The sequence below is a fragment of the Scophthalmus maximus genome, chromosome 1, assembly GCF_022379125.1.
Source record: "Scophthalmus maximus strain ysfricsl-2021 chromosome 1, ASM2237912v1, whole genome shotgun sequence".
NCBI lineage: Eukaryota > Metazoa > Chordata > Actinopteri > Pleuronectiformes > Scophthalmidae > Scophthalmus > Scophthalmus maximus.
The window spans coordinates 2,664,064-2,687,433 of record NC_061515.1 but is presented as its reverse complement, the minus strand read 5'-3'; the positions used below and the strand labels follow the sequence as shown (position 1 = coordinate 2,687,433).

Below are 23,370 nucleotides of genomic sequence, written 5' to 3'. Positions count from 1 at the left end.
CCTCCCTCCGAGGGACGTTATGGACGATTTGATGAGTGCTCCGGGCAGCTGGTACAGAAACACAGTATATCAGGCAGCTACAAGGCTCTTTGGGGGGGGGGTGTGGCCCCGTCTGCGTACACATGTCTGAGTGCCAAGTGGACCAGCGGGGGCCCTTCCGCAAGGTCAAGGAGGGCCGGATGAAATCCCTCGCGTTGTTGCAACGGAAATGTTTGAGGTGGCGCAGGGAATCGATCATTCGGCTGCGAAGATGATGTGATGTAACATGTTCGAGAGGGACATTGCTGCGTAAGAAATAGTTTGACCAGTTTACATTCAGCATGTTATGTGCAACTGTGTTTCAAATCGATCAGTCAATTTACAGAAAATTAGTCTGTAACCGTTTCAATTGTTAAGAGTTATTTCTCAAGAAACCCCCCCCCCCCAACATGTACAGATTACATCCCTTCAAATAGGAATATTCAATATTTTATATCATAGCAAACTCATTTTGTTGACCACTTCATTACCCGAGAAATAGTTATATACGGCATTCGTGTTGAGAATAACAACACATGGTGGAGCGGACACACCGTGTTTTTACTAAAGTGGCAAAATATGCCTATTAAAGAAATGACAAAGCCTTTATGCTGCACAGGATCTGATCGTTGCATCATCTTTATATTGCTGCCGTTCACGTAGAATACTGTCTTTTTTCACTGAGGGACACCGAAGCATGCACTACCCTGTGCAACCAGCAGATGGGGCGCATTCAGTATTGCCCATGGCCCCTGATGCAGCCTGGAGTCCCACTGGCTCATCGGACTCAATCATAACATCTGTTTCAACCTCAGCCCACCGACCGCAGAGCCCAGAGTTGAGCTTCCTCCCATCCTTTCCTTCTTCTGATGTGAACGAGTGAACAAACAGAGGCCCCTTCGTCTCACCAAGATCCTTTCTTCAATTCATCCGACACATCCCAGGATTTCTTTACATTTCTTGTCTCACTACATCTCCGGCCCCCTACAATGAATAATGCATCACGTTCGTAACAGTTCACTGCTCACCCGAGTCTGCCGCACAATTATTACAACCTGTTCTAGTCTGTTGGTTTTGCACTGTTCCTCATTCAAATGTCCCGCAAATGCCATCTCCTCATGTCCCTCACCCGATAAGCAGACACTTATATGTCACAGCTCTCGCAGTTCTCCCCCTGTGGCCCCCTCGAGCCGCATTATGAGCGCAGACGTGTGCTTTGGCTCCGAATGTGAAAGTCACAGTTTATTAGAATGTTATTATGGCGGGAGTCAGATGGACGTCATTCTCCCGGGTGCCATAAAGAGTAAAGACCCACAATGGATTGGCTCCCGAAGTATCCCAGCAACGGTCTGGGAAATTGACGTGGGATGAGCTTGGGTCACATTTTTTTATGCATACATTTATTCATATATTTTTATTTGTTTATATACATTAGTAAAGATTTTGTTGCCGTTATATGATCTGAAGAATAAAACCTCCACACGTCTTCCTCCAGTCGTCCCTGAATCTACAACGTTTATGTCAACTGAAATGTAGGAGGCCTAAAAAAATGATCTGTGAAAGAGAATGTAGACTTTTCGATTTAACCTACACGGTCAAATTTGAATAAATAATAACAGGATACATGTTAAATCTTTAATAAACCAATTAATTGTATGTTGACTATGACGACTCGAGAGAGACTTCAGACTTGCTCAAAGATTGTTTCGGCTTTCCGCAGATGAGATGACCTCGCTTGGTGCCTGAGAAGACTCGTCTTAAGAGTTTCTCAGGGAGGATAGACGAAAATTCCACGACATAAACCAACAGTGGTATTTTTTTCTAAATCAATTCTTTGACAAAAACAGGAAGCCAGTGTAAGCATCTGGACGACTGGAGAAATACACTGTCGCCATTAAAGTTGGAATAAAATATTTTTTTACCTCTTCTCATGAAATGATTGTGACAATGTGATTTATTCTTGATAGATAAAAAGGGGATATGTTCTCAAAACTTTATTTAAAAAATCTCTTTCAAACATATCCCAGTGAAAACCGTAAACCCCAGTTAACCTTTGCAAACTGTTAATATTCCAAGGAAATCAGCAACGTTGGCTTGTTTGTGTCCGTCCTGTCGGAGTGCAGGCACTCTTTGGCGTATTGCCAGTGCGTCGGACGAGGCATGGCCTCGGGAACCTCAAATGTGGTTGAAGATTTGACAGCCAATTCTGAAAAAGTGGACTTACTGCGAATGTCTCGCCTTTGATCGCGCCAAACAATTGGGAGGCATGAATTTGTTTCACCTAGGCCACTGGGACTCAGACTGTAATCATTGCACCTGGTCGAAGGTGATCACCGATGTGTATGAATAGGAACAAAAAGAGGAATGTGTCTGAAAACAAAATGATTCCAACTTTATGGGCAACAGTGTAGATGAGTGACTATTGATTTGATTGGATGCTGCCTAACTGCGTAGTACCGCGCGTCTCCACTAGGGGCGTGGGGAAAAAAAAAAGTTTTATGCAGTTGTTGACGTATTTCAAATAGTTCCTGTTTCGGAATGTGCGGAGTGTCGGAGCTCGTTCCTCAGTGTCAGTCCGTCTCCCTGTGACACGTTGAAGAGCTCCGTCGTCGGTGGCTAACAACACGCACGCTGCAGTCATGGACTACTTGTTCTCCGTCACGGGCGCCAGAGTTGTCCGAGACGCGATCTCCCACAGACTGTGGCCCGAGTCCGAGCCGGGACCGGGACCGGGACCGGGACTAGGACCGGAGCCGGGTCAGGTTCATCAGCAGCAGCAGCACCACCAGGCCGGTGGGTCAAGACCCGACACGTTCTTCGTCCACTGGCAAACAGGTAACAACGCTTCCGACGGTCAAACCCGCCGTTAGCTTAACGGACAGAACCCCCGGACGCACGCGCTCCTGCGGCGAGTTCCGCCAGAGTCCCTTGAAAAACCGCTCGGTTTAACGGTTCCCCGTCTCCTGGGTCTTTTTCCCGCGAGGTAAAACCCCAGCTCAAGAGGTGGCAGTGGACTTCGAGTGTCCCTCTTCAATTCGGCATGGTTGTTTTATAAGTATAGTTTAAACTTGTGACTTCAGGCGTCAAGTCTTACACGTTATCTCCGCAGCGCGCTGTCACCGGAAGGCGCCTCTGACGTGTTAATAAAGTTGAGTTTATTGAGATTGAGCAAACCCTCCACATACTTCACACCACGTGGCATTGAAGGTGATGCGTGCATATGTTGTTGTTTTTGTTGTTGTTGTTGTTGTTGTTGTGTTTGCAGTGCTGTGAAGAAACATGAAACTAAAAGTCACGTGTCTGTCGTGATCATCTGCAGGTCAACAACAACAACAACAACAGACAATAGGTGACATCCCTTCAGACCTGGAGCTGAGAGGAATCACATGGAACAGGATTTCATGTATCAGACACACACACACACTTAATCATGAGTCAGTTTAATGCTCCGGCTGAATAGAAAAGGGAAGGCAAAATATGGCATGATGATGCAACCGTGGCGGTTGCACACACACACCCACACACACACACACACACCCTGAAGGACACTTCCTGGACAGGACATGGCCTCTCTCTCTGCGTGCCACCACACCCGAGTTCCAGCATTTCAATAGATTCTAACCTGATAAGTTGGCCGAGCTGCTCTCTGCCCGTACGGACGACCAACACAACAACAACAACAACAACAACAACAACAACAGAGGCATCCCAAATATTTCAGATGAGCAGGCTTGAAGTCATCCAGCCAGGGAACGAGCAAGAAAGTATGTCCTCAAGGGGTTTTCACATCGGGGAGTAGCTCCATGTTAATGAAAATTGGATCTCCCCCCTCGCCCCCTTTTTTTTTTCCTGCTTTGCCTCTCACACATCATTTATTTTGGAGGCCCGTCAGTGGCTTTCTCTGACTTTGAATTAAACGCAGAGAAATGCAGGGAGTGCTCTTGAAACGAAAACGGGCAGAAGATTGGGATCTGATACATATCACACAGAGTCAGTCGAGCCATTAATTGGTTGTTCTGTAAAACACGGTGGAAGTTGCACCCATGCTCTGGTTTAAATGCACAAGGGGGGGGTGGGTCTGCGTATCCTGCAGAGTCATCATCAGGCTCCAGAGGGCCTCGGTGGCGCCCCCCCCCCCCCCCCCCGCGCTCAGGGGAGAACGAATGAGACCTAAGTAGACGTGGAGTCAGGTGTAATGGACGTGAGTGGGCCTGTCACGATAACTTCTTGTTGTTGCATGATATATTGTCCCAGAAATAATTGCGATAAACAATATTATCGTCATTTTAAGACCATTGTTTGACACAGAATCATGTGAGCTTGCAGTTTAGATCTATTGGTCGTTGTGCATGCAAGTCCTACACAATTAAGTTTACACCTCAGACAAAACTTTTGAAGACATGGTGCCATACTAAGAAATCCATATTTTCTGACATGTATAGACCAAACCAGCAATTGATCAGTCAAACGACGAGAACAGATGAGAGGATAGAGGCAGCGAGACTTGCTGGACTGTTGTTGACGTTCCTCTTTATGTAAACCAACATGCATGTCAACACAACGGCTGTTATTGAGGTCGATAAAAATGATTGAGTTCATATTCATTTATTGTACGATAAGTCGATAACGTAATTGTCGTGACAGGCCTAGACGTGAGAAGACGAAGTTCGATGGCGAGGTGGTGAGCGAACCGTGGGCAGGTCGGTGCACTTTCCGACACGGGGGACAACTCGGCCAGTGAAGTGTGAAGCTCATGTTTCATGTGTAGTTTGATATTTAAAAAAAAGTTGTGTTGGTCTCTCAATTTCTGAATGAAAGCAAATTATTAGGAACGTTTTCGCCCGAGAAAACTCATAGAGGCCCTTTCACGTCTGGCAGCTACATCAAACTCCAACAACCAATTGTCATATGACCGAAGCTCCACCTTTTGAGTCATGTGATGACGTCTGAGTCGGCTGCATCAGCGGAGCTAACACTGAAATGTTCTCAGTTAACTGATGCCTCGCTCGGGTCTATAAAATGTCTGTAAATAGCAAAAACAATGTTGATCTCCATTTCCCAGTTACCCACAGAAAGCCCTCGTGGAAGGAACTAGACAAGTGTGTCATATCCAGCCGATACAACAGAATAATACCATCGATTGGGTGTGAATCCCCCCAGAAAATGTGTGTAAAGTTCGTATAAATGGCTCGAGCCTTCAGGCCCTTCTGCCCCGGGCTCCTGCAGATTCCCCGGGAGTTGAGTTAACTAGCGTGGTCAGTGGAACAGAGAACTTGTTGTTCCATGTTGTCGACCGGGACAGATTTTTTCAGAAATGACACACAAAGAGGAGACATGCCCGTCTTGCTTTCAGATGCGACATGGTGAATTACGCGGGGGTTTGGGCCTCTGCTCCGTCTTCACTATCGTGATCGCACAAAGCAAACAGTGGCTGAAAACTCCTGCAGTCATTCCTGGCAACGAGGCAGACGCATCTACATAATAGAGGCAATAAGAACCGTGATTAGAGTCACTCTGGTTGGATTTATTTGTCTGCTGTAAACGCAGAGTCGTCACACCTGCAGGCATCGGAAAACGTGTTGCAGCAATTTAAGTATGAAAATGATTCTGCCTCGGTTGTCCGATTGAAATTGGCGGCATGTGACTCTACTGCCACAGCGTTCTGTAAAATGACACTGGTTAAACAGACACAGTCGTGTGTGTTCTTGAACTTTCTTTTGTGTGATCAACAGATGTATTATTTGCTTTTTATTAGAACGCCCTTGAACTGTTTTGATGATTTAGTTCACAACACATGTTTTCTATACCGCTCCGAATTTCTAAAGCTAGAAATTAAAGTTAATGCAACTACCTCAAGTTTTAACATGTATTGATTTCATATTTTTCCGATGGGGAGGGAATTAGGGCTGCAAACTAACAATTCTTTTCATAATCGATAAATCTGTTGATTATTTTCTCGATTATCTGTTTGGTTCATAAAATGGTTAAAAATGTTGATCGTGTTTCCGAAACCTCAAGATGATGTTTTGTTTTGTCCACGCACCAAAGATATTTAGGTTACTTTCACAGAGAAGCAAAGAAACCAGAACATGTTTACATTAAAGAAGCTGAAATCAGAGAATTATGACCTTTTTTTTCATAAAAACTACTTGAAACAATTAATCGATTATCAAAATAGTTGGCGATTTAATTTACTAATTGATTACTAATCGATTAGTCAATTAACTGTTGCAGCACTAGAGGGAAGACTTACTGACAAAAGAAAAAGGTTAAGTGAATTATTGGGTTATGGAAAGTAACTCCAACTTCCTTTTCCCCCCCAAATAAATCTCTCTCTTTCTCTATCTAAATTTTCTTTTAAAGTGCAAGGTTACAGCTCTTTGCATCTCTTAAGGATTGAGCAATATATGATATAATTGTCCAACTTTTTGTGGTTTGTGATATCTAAAAAATAGATCAATGTATCAATGGTTGTATGGTGTGTATGGTCAAAACTAAAGAATTTCTTTGCCCTCCCGATACCGATTCCGATACCTGGACTTTGCGTATCAGCCGATACCGAGTACCGACCCCAGTGCTTTGCTACTAACCCTGTATGGTGATGATTGCTATCATTGTCGTTTTGGACTGGCTCAGGTCAAACATACAGTACATACAGAGCATGAATGTCATAGAACATCTCGTTAAAGCCAAATCAGCCAAAAAGTTTTTGTTTGGTTGTTGTTAGTTATCCGAGAAAAATACATTAATTAATAAGTAGAAAGATTAGAAGGTTAGAATGTTATATAGACAATATATTTTTTTTCTCTCCTGTCCTATCCTGTTAATTGTCTTGGCCCAGGAAAAACATTGCCTTGACAATTCATCCTTCCTTGCCCTCATTAGCTTCTGTAATACACACACTTTGTCATATTTAAAAACACGAGACAGATTGTGTGCCAACACGCTTTCATTAATCGCAGTTGATTCACCGGGGCCTTGGTCACAGGAGCAGCTTTGTCCTCCTGACATTGAACCCCCCCGGTATCTCTTAGGTTCTGTCTGACGTTCGCCCTAAGGCTGACACCGACTCTGCTGCAATTATCAACATGATTCAGGAGGTGCAGTCTGCCGGTGCTCACTGTAATAGGTGATTTTAATCACTTTTAATTTCCAGGGAGTCCTGGAGCACTTTGTATGAGCATGCCACTCGTCCCGCATGCCATTGCGGTAGGAGGATGTGTTGTTGCTCCGTCAAGGGAGAATAAATGGCGGTTGGACCTGCCGGACCGCGACACTGCACACCCGCTGTGTTCAGGGTCTGACCTCGTGACTGCCCGCTGACTTCTCAAGGATTTAGTCCACACGAAGTGGTCCGTGTGTCGGGCGGCAACAGAATCAGTCACTGGAGCCACGTCTTTCTTCACGGACCAACAGGTCCCACTGTCAGTTTAGGGGTAAAATAAAGTTCATGGGCAACAGCTCGACGTCTGTGTGATGACAGAAGAGAACCAACGCAGTCAAAGGCCTGAAGTGTCGTATCAGAAGCTAAACGGGGGTTATGTAACCGTACAGTGCGTCGTGAGTGCCGGCACTGAGATATATTTCAACAGCAGATGTTTGAAAGAGGCCGGATGATGATGAGCACAAACGCTGAGCAGGGTTGACGTTTATGGCAAGGTAATTAAGACCTGTTCTGACTCAACTTGCATCTTTAGCGACTTCATCACTCCAAGCTGAAAAGAGAGCGAGCACCCGGCCTCGGCAAACGCTCGCGTCTCCTTTCCCCAAAAGATTCCCCACTTAATGGTGGTGATTTCTGAAAACATCAGGGACATCTAACCACAGCCTGCATGGATGTGACGTCTGCGAGGATTTTCTAAAAGAGATGCTTTGAGTTTGGGTTCACCACTTCCCCTTGGTAGTTTTTCTTTCGCCTTTTTCAAGCTTTTATAGTTGGTTGTGTCAATGAGGATAGAAAAAAAAAGGTTCTTTCATTCACTGACTCAGGGTCGGAGGATTTCTCTTTGTGAAGAATAACACAACTTTTTTTAAGTGTGAGAATGCGGGGAACCCAGGGAATTACTTATACCATTGAAATTGTATCATTTCTCAATACCAGATCCTATTCCACAGCAGGCAGATTTAAAATAACACACACACACACACACACACACACACACACACACTGGTAGTCAGTGTGTGAGCAGTTTAACTGACTAACAAGTTGACAGATCCATGACGCCACGTTAGCCGAAAAAAGCTAATGTTAACCTTTGTGAACAATACGTGATGTGTGGCGCATGTGCTCCGAGAGCTGCAACAGATTAGAAAAATCAATTGCTTAATTAATCAGCAACTTTTTTGCTAATCGATTAATCGGTTCAAGTAGTTTTTATGAAAATAAGTCAAGTCAAAATTCTCTGATTTCAGCTACTTAAATGTGAATATTTTCTGGTTTATTTGCTCCTCTGTGACAGTGAACTGAATATCTTCGGTGTGTGGACAAAACAAAATATCATCTTGGAGTTTTGGGAATAACGATCAACATTTTTCACCATTTCATGAAATTTTATGGACCGAACAGCTAATCGACAATGAAAAGAGTCATTTTTTTTGCAGGCCTAATTGCTACAGCAGCTGCCGGCTTCAGACCCATCTCAGCATACGAATGTGTTGACGACGTGTAGTTTATTCAAAGTCAACAACTCAAACTAAACTCAACCCTGAGCCGGGTGTACAGATCTGAATGCCTGCGTTCGCATTAGTTTAAGATGTTTTTCCTCATTTCATTTGAATTGGCAGTGACACCATGGTGCACACTGGCATTTGGTTGTCAGCAACTTGTCCCCGACGATTGTCATCAAATGCAACGTATTTTTCATGCATCATCCTCAACATCTTTTTTGTTTTTTTGCCAGACCTTGTTATTGCACTCGCACTTCCTGCTCCTTCATTCCATGTGTTGTTGTTATTGTTTACTGTGCCTGGCTGCCTCCTTATTCCGATCAGGTTTGATGTCAAGACTAGAAGATTTGTAGGGTTATTCCTCTGTCCAGTATTCAGTGCATATGACATTATTGTCGAAAAATATGTGCCGTCAGAAATGTTGACATCAAGTCTCTGCTTCTGGTGACGACCCATGCGGCTGCTACACTATTTGGTTTGTCTGCAAAATGAGGTCAATGATCATCCTTCACCTTTGAACATCTGCGAACGTTGGACAAAAGTTTTGTTTGTTTGGACCTGCGGTTTTAAATGTGTGATCTGAGCTGCACCGACAGAGGGGAATTCCACATTTTTGCTCCAAAGCAGTTAGTGATATGAGTTTTGTTTTTTTTGCGCTAAGGACGGAGAGGCGATTCATAAAGTTGTCAAATCTCATCCCCCCATGTGTGATTGTTAGTCATGCAGATGGATGTAAGGAGACGCCGTCACACTTTTCCTCTTGATCTCAGCAGACCTGACCGGCCAAATGGAAAAAAATAAGCTGCCTGTGTTGGTGATCCATCGTCTGTGACTGGTTTTCATTACAGACTGTGGTGAGACGGGGGGGGGGGGGGGCAATTTGTGGAGGATTTGATATTTGTTCCAGTAAGTGGGAAAGATTCTCAGATCTTCTACTTGCAGTAGGTAAAAGTAGCGTTTGCTGTTACAATTAAAAGCCCACCATTCAAAAAGTCCTTGTGTTACCTGTAACATATACTTTAGTATCAGATGAACATGTAGTCTTTAGGCAGAATGACCTCTGTCATAGTGATATATACAGTATATATCTCATGACACCTTAACAGATTTTACGAATTACTCTTATTTACTCTCTTGCTGGTTAGTTTGATACCGCTCTCATGTCTGTATGCTAAATATACGGCTACAGCCTATACTGCCAGTTAGCTTTGCCTAGCACATAGACTGGTAACAGCTAGCTTGGCCCTGTTGTAAGGTTAAAAAAGTGAGTATGCAGTACTTATTTTAATGCATATTTTATGTTTATAAATGAATGAATATAATATGATATAATATATTATGAAAACATGAATGTTAACCCAGTGTCTCCCAGTGTATTCCAACCCTCTTAAAGTCACTCCCTGTACCACACTGAGACCTGATAATCCTGATTCCTGAACAGGACACCCTTTTGCTTTTTTGGCTCAATAAGACGATCTGATAATGCAGAGTTTGTGTTTCTCATAGCTGAGCTCATCACTTCTCCTGCTATTGATTGGAGCTGTAACCCGAGAGGTTAGTGTTTGCTGCCGAGATGCAGAGTGCCAGGTCTCCGAAAGGCCACGTAAACCGATAAAAGATGCTCCGTCGTACCGTAAAGGTGGATGACTGATCCCTAAAGATGTGCTTGTGCAGACCTCCTCCGTTTTCTACCTTCCTCTCGTTCAACGCAATACATAATAATAATAATAATGAATGACACTGGTCATTAATGCCCCTTTGCAGATCATCACACATCAGTTGAGTCACAGCCTTGCATTACTGTCATGGTCAGCATGAATCACAGAGTTCTTATTGGAGCTACAGCCAGCGCACATTATGTATATGTATCATCGCTATCGATCCAGCCAATGCAGAGTTAGACTGCAGCCATGCCATTCATCATGCCCCGTTTTACCCCCCCTGCAACTCTCACACACACACACACACACACACACACACACACACTGTACTCCCAACTTTGACTTGGAAAGAAGTATTGCTCAAAGTGCAATAACCTCAATGCCAGAGGTTGGATGAATCACAGTGTGATAAGCGAGCCTGGAGTGTGAATGCATTTGACAGTAGAAAGGAGGAGGACGGGAGGTCTGACGCTCAGGCAGGACCTCCAGTTTTTCAGCTGCATGGACTGCGTTACTGAGAAACTGTTACAGATACTGTTGTTGATGTAGATGTTATGCAGGACGTTGTTTCATCACAGAGCTGTCGATGCGTGCGCATGGATATAGATTTGTGTCAGGCTGCGATCAACGACTGTTGTCAAAATCCATTAACCTGTCTCATGTTTCAAAAGTCCAAGGCGGTGATGGGTATCGAATGAAATATTTAGATACTGTTTCCAATGTGATGCTTGAGTTTCAGTAGTACTGATAACAAAACAATGCCTTATCTTTAGAAATAGTAACTTTTTTGCCACGCTAGAGGCGTAGCTCTATTTTGAATGCTATGACATTTTCTGCAGTGCGTGAATCCTACTGACGTCGTGATCCCCTGAAAATGTTCTCAAGTGCCACCATGAGGTTGAGACTTGGTTTTTAGTGAAATGCCTCGTCTGCTATTGGATGGATTGCCCTGCAATGTGGTACAGACGTTTAGTTTACTCACAGGATGCATTGTGATATCATCACTTATTGTCCTCACTTAGCATGATGTCAAGCTGAGCTTCGTCATGCAGATAGATTCAATTGTCACTGTTATATTATTCAGCAAAGTTGTGATATTTTATCACAATAACTTTATTCTGCATGACTCATCTAAACCTTCCAAAAATAAACTGTTTGCACAAACCTGATTCGGTAAAAAAAAAAAAAAATGAAATGAAAAAAATACTGTGCGCCTCCGAGCAACTGAGAGGCCATGACTGACATTATGTGACAGGTCACGTGTCAAAAATATTCAGACTAAACCTCCGTAATGATCCATGCCAGAACATTTGAATATATTTCATCATGTTATATGTTGTTGGATAGGTTACATGACATGACTCTGGTGCCTTTGCGTGGTGAAATGGCTTTGTAGAATTGATGTGCAGAGTGTGTGTGTGTGTGTGTGTGTGTGTTTGTGTGTGCGTGTATGTGTGTATGGCAGTTGAAAAACCTGTAACTGGTTGAAAAACGCCCCGGGAGGAAAAAAATTGCTGGGGAAACAGCTCGGGGGGTTCAGCGGGTTAAGTCTGCACCAGGTTTGTCACTATGGAAACAGTCATGTACACGCTGTCAGAATATTAATTGAAATGAGTGTGTGTGTGTGTGTTAACAATAACATCCCTCAGTACAGACCGGTAGTCCGTCTTTCTAAGGTGTCGCAGTGAAGAGGAACTTAAACCATATTTCATTCCAGCAACAGTCACTGGAGTGAGATCAGCCGACATACAGGGAGCGTGTTAATGAGAGGACAGGGCAGATAGGTACAGAGCACCCACATGCCCACATGCACACACAGATCTGCACAGTTCAGCAAAGTTTCCCATAAAAAAAAAAGCTGAGTGGTGTAGAGGGCTGGTCCTCGAAGGCTGGCGGCTGTGTAATACAGAGCTGAGTGGTACTGAGAGTGTTGGCAAAGGGCTGTTGCCTGTCACACTGTGTTCTCTGTGTTTCAGTTGACAGCTCCACTAGACCCGTGTACTGTATATTCATTACAATGGGAAGACTGCAGCTTCTGCTCGCACTACGGTGAAGTTACACTGCCAGGAGTGGTCTGTTTCTCCACGCAGTGCTGCTGGACCTTTACTCCTTCCTCTTCTTCAGTGGTATTAACACACAGGGACTTGTCATTAGGAACATTGTCATGTGCTGTAGAGCTGCAACTATCCATTATTTTCATAACATTAATAATAATTAATCTGTTGATTATTTTCTCGATTAATCGATTAGTCGTTTGGTCCATAAAATGTAAAAATCCCCAAGACAATGTTTTTATTTGTCCAAACACCAAAGATATGCAGTTTACTGTCATAGGTGCAGAGAAACCAGAAAATATTCACATTTAAGAAGCTGAAATCGGACTTGAACCGATTAATCGATTATCAAAATAGTTGGCGATTAATTTAGTAATCAATGACTACTAAGTGTTGCAGCTAGAGCTGATAAGCAATCGATAACTAAACTAACCCGCCAACTATATAAATAATCGAGGAAAGTAGTTTTTAAATTCTTTGATTTCAGCTTCTTAAATGTGACTATTTTCTAGTTTCTTTGGTCCTCTGTGACAGTAAAACTAAATAATTTTGCTGTGTGGACAACACAAAACCTCATCTTGGTGATTGGGGAAACACAATCTTAATTTTTCACAATTTTGTGACATTTTATGGACCAAACAACTAATCGATTAATCGAGAAAAAAAAATGGACAGATTAAATCGATTATTAAAATAATCGTTAGTCGCAGCCCTAATGTGCTGTTGTTGGTTTGATACTTTGCTTTTGTCTTTCGGCAACCATGTAATATGAGGCGCCATTAGAGGATCCATAAGTGTAATTGCTTTCCAGAGGCGGGTTGGCAACATTTCTAAGCTTTTATATATTGTCTGTATATATAATATTACAATGTCAAACGTTTAAATTAAACATGGCCAAAGTTTGACATAATGAGGTGAATGTCTGTTAAGGTAATCCCTGTGAGACAAAGGCTCAGGTGTCCGCTGCTGTGAACATTAGGTTTTTGATTTCATTTTGTCGCTCCAAGCACAGCTCCAGGCACGGTCATGATAAATGTGTATACGTATTCATTGTGCATTTATTGTGCTTAAGCATACAAATAATTGACAGTGCAGTTGTTTTTGTTGTTTGGTGACAGCAGAAGGACATTTTGCCATCAATGTGAATTCCTGCTCCGGTCAAGGAAAAGGTACAACAGGCGTATTATTGTGGTGCCAAAAAGGTGCAGTGAAAAATTATGGGTGCACCCTACATGAAAAAAGTTAGGCGCACCAGTGCAACCCATGTAAAAAGTTAGTCCGGAGCCCTGTCATGAAACGTCCTGCTCCTCTTAGCTGCAATCAACCTGTCGTGTCCACCTGACGACTTGGTGTTAAGATAACGGCAGCGGCAGCTCAGCTCTAGAGCCAGAGTTTGTCATTGTGTGATGGTCAGCACTTTTTTCTTTTTTTTTTACTCGTGTTTTGTTTGAGTAAGCATTTCACTGCATACAGTCTCTTCTCACATAGAACAGTAACACCACTCCATCTATCCCTCTACGCACAACACTCACAGCTGTTTTTTTTTTTCCCTATGTTACAACTTTTACTATACAATTTCCGGTATTACTGTATACAAGTGTGATTTGAATGTTTACCAAATGGCCTCACCATTACCCAACCAGGTGCAGCGATCGCTTTCTTTGAAACCCGCGTTCGGACCCTTACCCCGTCCTCCTCCGCACCCTAAATTTGATCCAATCGGACGGACGTCGCCACAAGTGGGCTGCCTGTCTCACAACACATTGCTCACCAGCCAGACAAGTGAATGGCAAAGCAATATTGCTTTGTGCTGTGAAACAGACCTATTATCTCTTTAGCTGACACCCGTATTGGATTTCTGATACAACTAGCTGGCGAGCTAATTCTGTTTTTTAAAATGTGGCCTTGCCGTTTCTGTCCTCTCCGAGCTATCGCTCCATCAGTTCCTTTTTAATCCAGGTGATGTTGAAGTCTAAGCTTTAAGTACTGCCCTTTGATGTCAGTATTAATATTATCGGCATAACTGAGCTGCCTCATTCTGTTGGAGTGTTAGTATCTGTTTTGCACCAACTGACAAATGTTAGCATGTTAATATGCCAAACTAGGATGGTGAACATTGTAGCTTAACTCTTTATTTATTATTTTATATCAAAATATCAAAATAAATCTAAAAATTTCCTGGATAGTATTGTCTGTTTTTTTAATTTAATAGCTGGAAAAATCAAGTTCCTCATCACATTGATTTCGGTGCCATGGGATCATTGCACGGGTTCACTGATTGGCAGCGTTGCCTACAACGCAACCGATACAACACATAGACACTAATCAATGGTATCGATTGATAACAACGATTGAATATTCACTGTGTCAACTCATTTTTTAGCACTGAAAATCACGATATGATGTCCGCATCATCAAAATGACCATAGATCATCGTTCAGTCTCACAAAAACACACAAAGGTGGAGTGTGTTGCAGGCTTACTGCTAAATATTTCACTCTGTTATCGTGTCCGTCCTCCGTGCACAACAAGCTGCTCAGCCACCGTCCTCCATCCCCTCACAAACTTTTTGAGGAGACTCTCCAACTCTCTAACTAGTCCTGTGCAGCACCTGTTCATCGTGGCTGTGGTGCAGAGCTCTTGCCTCCCCAACTGTTTGGGGGGGATTTTCTAAAAATAACATCTGGGAGGGCTGTACTGTATATAGCCAGCAGTCATGGGGAGACGAGGGAGCAAAGGGAAATTGGCTGGTTGTGTATTCTATCAGACCATGAGGGAATGTTAGCCAGACAGTTGTTGACTCTCCTATTCCCCGCCTGCCTCAGTTTTGTCACGGCTATGTACAAAGCGGAGGGGAACTATATATATGTATTTAGCAGCCGTGATTCATGCTCAACAGATTGAACTGCTCCAGAACAATACAGAGTGTTTTTAAAGTCACAGATTCAGTAACATTTGTAATGTACTGTAGCTGTGGTCAAGAGTCCGATTGCTCAGATTCCTCGCATTCCTTGGCATCTGGCATGGACATAAAGTAGTTGCCATGTGCTTCATTGAAGACTCGTTTTCAATGTTTCCTTTTACCATCAGGTTAAACCACACAATAATGGCAGCCATGAAAGTGAGTTATTGTAGCTTGGTGGTTCATAAACTTTTCATAGTGTGAGTACTTTATTGATACAACTGAACAACATTATTTTGGGAGGAGGGCTGCTTTTTAACCTGATAGATGCCTTGTTTTCACTTATAAAGCAAAGGAATAGGACTTTCTTTCATTTGTGGCACAAAGTGATGCCTGCTGTGCACCTGTCTGCGGTGTTGTGGAGCCATGAGACACCGTTGTTTGTGGGACATCACATGGATGCAGTCATCGTAACGCATTGATGCGTTTAATGGGGCAGTAAGCTATTCTAAAGCAATACACGTCGGGGAAAAAATCCGGGTTTTCGGCTGATCCATGGCTCTGTAAATCGAAAAGCAAAAATGGTGCAGACGGCACCACACAACACGTTTGTAACCATCACTTGTCGACACGTTAACAGAGGCGCTAGCGGGTGGCGCTGCAACTGCAAACGTGGCTTTGGCCTAGTGGTTGGCGCATCGATCACTCATACCAGAGGTCGCGGGTTCGCGGCCCTGCCAGAGCAGTAAAATCACAACAACAACAAAGACAGAGAAGAGCTTTCTACACAATCGCCTTCTTTAAGTTGCACAGATAGGCATGACTTATTGTCCCAGATTGGTGAGAGGCAGCCTTTGTTTTTCCCTGAAACAAAGCAGGTCCCTTTTTTTTTAGCTTCTGAAAGAACCGCACAGCCTCTCTCACGCAGTCGACCCAGTGTGATTGTAATTCAGCCCATTAATGAGCCAAGTAAAATGTTCTTTATGGGATTTGACAACAGCAAAAATTCCTCGCGATGCGGTAACTGATGTTTTACTTGGTTGAACAACATATTGGATAACTAGCGACCTCCGGTCACTTCTGTTAGAAATTCCTCTGCTGTGCTGTTCAGCAGAGATAAGTTCTCTGACTTTATCTCATTTGGCACTGGCCACAGGCCGATTTCTTCAAACCTTTCCCAGTGCAGCCTCTGCGCCTCCCGGAGCTCCGGAGTCCAGTCATTTTCAGTATGTTATGTCATGTCAATGCATGATGTGCAACGTTCTGCTGCTGCGGTAGAAAAAGTGAAGACTGTGCATCTCAACAGATAAAAAATACAATTCTGTCTGCATGGTGATGGAAAAAAACATGCCGGGCTCAAAATCTAAATTCCAGCGTCTTGCCGGACACAGATTGATCACATGAAACAAAACGGCATCGGCTGTGATTTGTGGACTTAAGAAGTAGCTTCCTTCTACAGAAGCAAGGGCTCATTTCGAGACAGCAGATGCTCCTGGTTTCCTGTGGAGTGGGATGAAACCATAGCCTCCGTTATTGAAGATAGCCCCTGGTGCCCTGTTCCGCTGTGTCTGGTGTGCGAATAAAATGCCCATTTCTTGTGCCACCATCCGTGGTGATGTTTAATTTTAGACCAATCACCGGCTCACCATGTGCGACCACCCTTGCAGCTGCTAATTGATATTTGTTATTCTCTATCACTTTCTCTGGCTGTCTTCGAAATCTGACTTTCGTTCGTTGGAAGTCTGAGGCGTCGTAGCTTGATCTCACGTTAACCCTCGCTGTGCACGGCTCGCACCAGTTTACAGCTCCGTACTATAACATAAAAGCTGCATCAAAGACGAGACATGGTTTCGCATCTTGTATCGTCTTTGCAGTGCTGCGGCGCTCAAAGTAGATTGGCACCTCTGCTGTTTGATTACAGAGTCAGGTTACATGCAGTCTGCAGCACTCGCATGACTTCCACTTAAACACAGTGGATTACATTTCATAACAAAGAAGCATGGAATCACACTGATGATGTGTTGCTTCTAAATAGAAACTCAGAAGAAGGTCATCCATAGTCCACAGCTCCAGTTTTTATTTTCCCTTTTGAAAGCAATAATCCGTCCAAGGTTTTAATTTGGATAATAAAATTTGTGATTTGATACACTCCCATAGTTGTTGCTCTACACAATTCCTTATCCAATGGTTTGGAGATGCTCTAGTTCATTTTGCACAATCTAGCTGGTAAGATTTGACAAAGTCAAATACCATAGTATTTTCAAGAGGCTGCCTTGATAATGAATGAAGTCCAAATCCTCTGGAGATGACTGTCGTCCTGTCCAAAGATAATAAACACATAATAATGTTCAGAAATGATCATGATCAGTGCAAAACCTCCACAGAAAGTTATGCTTTTTAATTTTAGACTTAAACCGGGGAGTTTCACATCTTCAGGCCTCTAAAACCATCAATCATGTGAACAAGCTGAGAAGGGAAAGACCAATCAAGTCTTGGTTTAAACTCCTCTGAGCTTATAGACATATGCAACCTGTGACAAGTGGCATTTTAAAAGGTCATGAGCCCCAAAAAAAGGACCACTGCTCGAGTTTTCCAAGCAATTGAAAGTCACTAAAATGCAGAATTTAAAACCAGTTGAAAAACAATATTTGAATATGTTGAACAAAACTAAACACAATATCTATAGTGTCGGTTTTACTACCATATATTTTCTAGCCTACGTTTCTGGAACATAAACCACAGTATCATATTTACAACAGTGATATTTACTCCTGAAACAGCTCCGATTTCCATTACCCCCCTCACTTTCTACCAGAAAATCCCAAGCCCCAGAAATAGCAACATGGTGTATGACTCATGTTCTGAGGTGCCTGAAGAAAATGATTGAGGGACGCATTGGTCTTGTGGAAAACACACACAAACGAAGGACATGTAAGAACAGTGCACCCAAACTCAGACCCAGACCTCAACTGCTTCTCCCACGACCTCCATCGCCAATTAACGAAGGCTAAGACATTTCCCGAGCCCATTTGCCCATCCTCCCTATTCTCAGCCCAAGACCATAGTCGGCCCCCTTCCCTAGATTCCTAGATCTTCTCTATTCCCAGGAGTCTCCTTCCAGTTTCTTTCATCCCCCATCTCCTTTTCCCATCTTTTGCTCGTCTTTCATCTACTCGCCTCAATATTCCATCCACCCTCTCGCCTTCATCGCCATGCCTCCCATTCTCACCCAGCTACGATCTACTCCACGTGCCGTCCTCTTCGTCTCTCCCTTTCTACTACTTTGTATCACTTTCATTCCTTTCATTCTAAGACTTAAACCACCAGTTGCCAGCTGTGCCCACCACTTATTCTCCCTCTTCCGTTTTAATCCTCACAACCATCCATCGTGCCTTGTGCCCCTTCCTTTACCTTCCCGTACCTTCCAGATCCTCTAGGCAAATTAGGATAACTGCTGCTAACCCTTGAAAGTATCCCAAAACAATTGGAGCTACTGCGTTTACTGCCAGTTTACGCCTCCGTTCTCTTCTTCATCTGCCACTTCCCTGTACAACATCCCCTCATTACCCAACCAACACATAGCAATGAACCCTCCCTTCTCCTCCAGCCCCCCTCCCCTCCAGATCAGCCCCCACTTTCCCTCGTCTCCATCTCCAGCTTCAGCTCGCCCTGCTTCCCCACCGAATCCATCTTCTTCTTGTCCTCTTGGGCTTGCATCCAGAGCGGCGGCGCCCTGATGGAGGTCAGCCCGGTCTCTGCATGCCGTGAGAGGCAACAGGGGGAGGAAGGCAAGGTGAAGCGCTTTCAGCGTCTGTCATTGAGCTGTACGGCGGGCTAGGAGGGAGACGGGAGAGCGCCGAGCAAGGGGAGGACAACAGTGTGATAGAGAGAGCGAGAGCAAGCGAGTAGAAGCAGAGCGAGGAGGGGAGAGAGAGTGTGAGAGAGAGAGAGAGAGAGAGAGACAGAAAGTGGTCCGGCGCTCACAGCTCACATCGCTGGCTGGCTGGCTGGCTCGCTCACTTGACGAATGAGCTGTCTACCCACGGGGCTGGGAAACGGCAGCTTGTGACAAGCTGGGGAGAGAGGAACATGAATGTAATGCGTACCTTGCCTCGCTTGCTTACAGATACCGGCCAGAAGAAGACTCCAGAGAAGAAGGATGGCAGGCGCATGTCGTTCCAGAGACCCAAAGGGACCATCGAATATTCTGTGAGTATCACGCGGGCAACTCTGCCCTTCGGTCTTAATGTTGTCGGATGTTTTTCATGCTTTTTTCCTGCTCCCGTACTGCTGCTGCTTCTGTGTGCGTGTGTCCGCTGCTGGTGGTTTCTGTAGCTCCGACGACCTCCAGTGATATTCCAGTTGTGTTTGTGTGTTGTGAAGGAAGTGTGTCTGGCCATGCGTGGTAGCTCATTAGTGAGGGGAGAAGCAGCATGTTACAAGTGTACCTCATTCTCTACTGTTTACATAAAGATGTGAGTGTGTGTGTGTGTGTGTGTGTGTGTGTGTGTGTGTGTGTGTGTGTGTGTGTGTGTGTGTGTGTGTGTGTGTGTGTGTGTGTGTGTGTGTGTGTGTGTGTGTGTGTGTGTGTGTGTGTGTGTGTGTGTGTGTGTGTGTGTACACAGACATGCAACGTAGCCTATAGAAAGCTTATGAAAACAATGCACCCTCAGCTTGAGACTCCCGGTGCAGCGGCACAACACTCAAGCTCCATTTTGCATGTTGATGTATAGGAAGGAGGGAGGCATGAATTGTAGCGGCTCCGAACGTTTCCTCCAGCCGGACCAGAAGAGCACAGACCGGCGGAGAGAGAGCGCTGGGCAGGACGTGCATTTGTTTTTCCACTCGTTCTACGTGCCACGCATTGACAAGCATTCCAGCACAGAGCTCGCTGTGCTCGCGAATGACCTTCCGACTGCGTTGTCATTTCTACTGATTTAGCTGTTGTATAGGAAAACGGGAGGGGGGTAGAGAGAGAGAGAGAGAGAGAGAGAGAGAGAGGGAGAGTGAGGGCTCTGGTTCCCTGGCGTGAACTGAAAATGGAGCCTGTCTCTGCTTCGCCTGGTTGTGTTCTTCAAATGACCCTCAAATCGAGCTGCAATCAGACTTGTCTTTCCTTGCCTCTCTCTCTCTCTCCGTGGCAACAATGAGGAGTGGGATTGCTGTGAACTCAGCTCCGAATGTCTGCCTGTCTGCCGGGGAGGAGAGGACATGAAGGAGGGATGGAAGGAAGGGTGGGAGGCAAGGGTCTGTGGTCTCTCCCCCCAAACTCCTCTCGGTTTCATTTCCCTTCTGTCTGACAGTCACCCTTGCCATTGGTTCTCTCTGGCTGTTGCTTTTGTCTCCAGGAGTGACTGTAGGTGTCACTGCGATTGGCTCCCTTCTCCCCATCTCCCAACACCTCGGCAACACCGACACCACCTCCACATCCACCTCCTGCTCAACCTGTCAGTCATCCTGGACCCGCTGATTGACAAGGCGTCCCCTTGTTTACTTCAGTTATGTGCTCGGACAACCTAAACTGTGAAAACAGGATATTTGTCAGAGCCAAATCACAGTGTCACCTTGATATGGGCAGAAACCCTGCAAAGAGTGAGCAAGATGGAATGAAATGCAAGTGGATGAAAAGTGATTGTGCCCTGTAGCCTGAAATGCTGCTACAGCGCATGGGAGGAGGCTTGGGGCTTGCGGAAATATTTAAAGGTCCTAAAACCGAGCTCCATCTCCACTAAGAGGGTCACGTGTTCCGACAGTGTCCCAATGATCGAGAAGCAGCTTTATCTTAAACTCATCTCCCGGGGCTGCGGGCGGATGCTGACGATGTTTCCTTATTTTGCTCTCCAACAGATAAGTTTATAATCTATCGCCTGGCAGCCACAGGAAAAGGGAGGGTTTCCTCTTATGCTGCCTTATCAATAAAAATCTCCCTCCTACCCGCCCTCTCACCCCTCCACCTCACACACAGGCTTCTGTCTATGTCCCTCCCTTTCTTTGCATTGAGAAATAAGCTGAGCTGCTGCAACCCCATCTGCCTAGACACTGATAATGCCTAGTCCATTCAGCTGAGTCCAGCTATTGGCCTGACCCGCGACCAATTAGAAAAGTGTTTGAAGTCTCTCGGAAAAACAATGGAGATGGTTGATGAGACAGAGAGACTTGGACGGAGCGAGAGGCAAAGAGCAGCGCCGAGGTGAGCCGAGCCGTGGGTGGGTGGGTTGGCTCTCTCTCTTCCCCACCGGCTGCCAGAGAGGGTCGTCAGTCAAAGTCAAAGAAAAATGAAGAAGTGAAAGAATACGCGGGCCACACATCCTGTATTTATCTCCAGACACAGCGTCATCTCACCGTGGACATAGATGCTCTAGTTGGGCTGCCAGGTTGGATCTTTGGCTGAACTCTTAAGGACCCGCTGAGTGTCCTGACACTGGCAGATTCTTGCACTTATATCCTGGATGTCACTTTTATAGCTTCAGTCTTTTCATATTACTTATGATAACATTGAAACGTGATGGCATCGGAATCCTCACATGGCAAGAAACATGAGCAGTCACATGATAAGACAAGTTAAAGTTTAGGCCGCTGAAGTGAAATAGAAATGTCCTTATGCAGGTTTTTTTTTGGCTCCAATCCTAATTTTAGTCAATACCAAGTATGATCCTATAATTATATTTATCCAAATGGTAAGTTGTTCCACAGCAATGCTAACAGTGTAGACAGCTGCTCGCAGAGAGCAGACAAACCCAAACAACCACGTTTAATTTTGGCCTGCTGAGTTGAGCGACAGCTCATGATCTTCCATCCACGAGTTGTTGGATCATTTTAAAAATGAGAAGCTGCTATACATGGCTGTTCAGTACACCGCTCTTAGCTAGACAGAAAGGATGACTGTAGAATCAGTATTTCCCAGTTAACATCCAACCACAGTCAATTTTGTCTTGCCACACTTCTCAGGCAAACGTAACGTAAAAGATCTCTTGAGTACTCTTTTGTTTAATGTTGCAGTTTTCAACCCACTCAGGGACAGACATTACACCGAACTCGGCATAACAATGATAGTTTCCACTTACCCCCAAGCTTCCTCGGGTCTTTTCCCACCACCCCTTTTTCCTGCTTGCTATCACAAAGGCAAACTGCCACATTCCAAATTTTTACCAATTAACTAGGTAAATTCAGTGTCATCATAAGCAGTAGAAACCATGGCCAAAGACAACACCTGCTCTATGACAGACTGGATCTATTCCTTAGTGTTGAGCCTTGTTTAATGAATTTTTGGCCCGAACCTCCCCACCCGCACTCTCCTTCAGTCTGTTTGCGATGCTCTCAGCAGAACTGGCGCAGGAAACCTCTCATCACATTTTGTATAGTGACACTAGAGAGGCACTTTTGAGGAGAAGCGCTGTCTGATTTCTAGTTTGTAGGCCGGGGGAAGAAAGAGTGGAATTGTCAACATGTGTTAAACATTAATGTGCGGTAGTAGATCAGGCACATCAGGGTCTTTTGTGATTCAGGCAAGCCATGATGCTGTGGAAAATAATTAAAATGACAAAATAGGTTTTGAATAACATTAGTTTTGGTTCAAAATGGATAAATGTACAAAAATATGTTTTCACTTTTGTAATATAAGTCATGCTGTGTATGGTGTGAAATCTTAAGTCATGTTAGCAACGTGTCTGGTCGTTTTGGTCCGGACTGAATTTTTGGATAAAAGGTTTACGATGACAAGCAACTGTAGACGGGCTTCCTTAATAAAAAGGTATAATTTAAATCAATACAAATAATTGATGGAAAAATAAGTAAACAAGACTACAAATCTGAGTAACTATTCAATTTCAGACACACTTTGGAGGACAATAAAGAATACTGATATTTAATACCCAGTTCCGACAACCTATTTACAACACTTGGTTCTATGTTTTTTTTATAAATGCCACACTCTACTGGACACAATCTACTGTATGATCCAGATGTGTCATGAATCCACCAGATGTGAAAAGGGGGCGAAGCCATTGTCAGTCAGTATCACTGGTCGGCTGGGTGACCGGAATCTCTGCTGGACTGAGAGGAAGCACTG

The 23,370-nt window shown here is 44.3% G+C and overlaps 1 protein-coding gene across 9 annotated transcripts in view; it reads left to right on the top strand.

Annotated features, from left to right (window-relative positions):
* Window positions 1-23,370, top strand: part of oxr1a (oxidation resistance 1a) — a 117,349-nt gene that overhangs the window by 53,925 nt on the left and 40,054 nt on the right. For 7 of the 9 annotated variants that reach the window (XM_047334075.1, XM_035646380.2, XM_047334115.1 and 4 more), the window contains exon 3: window positions 19,429-19,511. In XM_047334075.1, coding sequence (XP_047190031.1) covers window positions 19,429-19,511 — 83 coding nt within the window. Of the gene's footprint in view, window positions 1-2,498; window positions 2,854-3,724; window positions 3,783-19,428; window positions 19,512-23,370 lie in introns of those variants that run through there. The other 2 variants (XM_035646530.2, XM_035646614.2) reach the window with 2 other exon arrangements.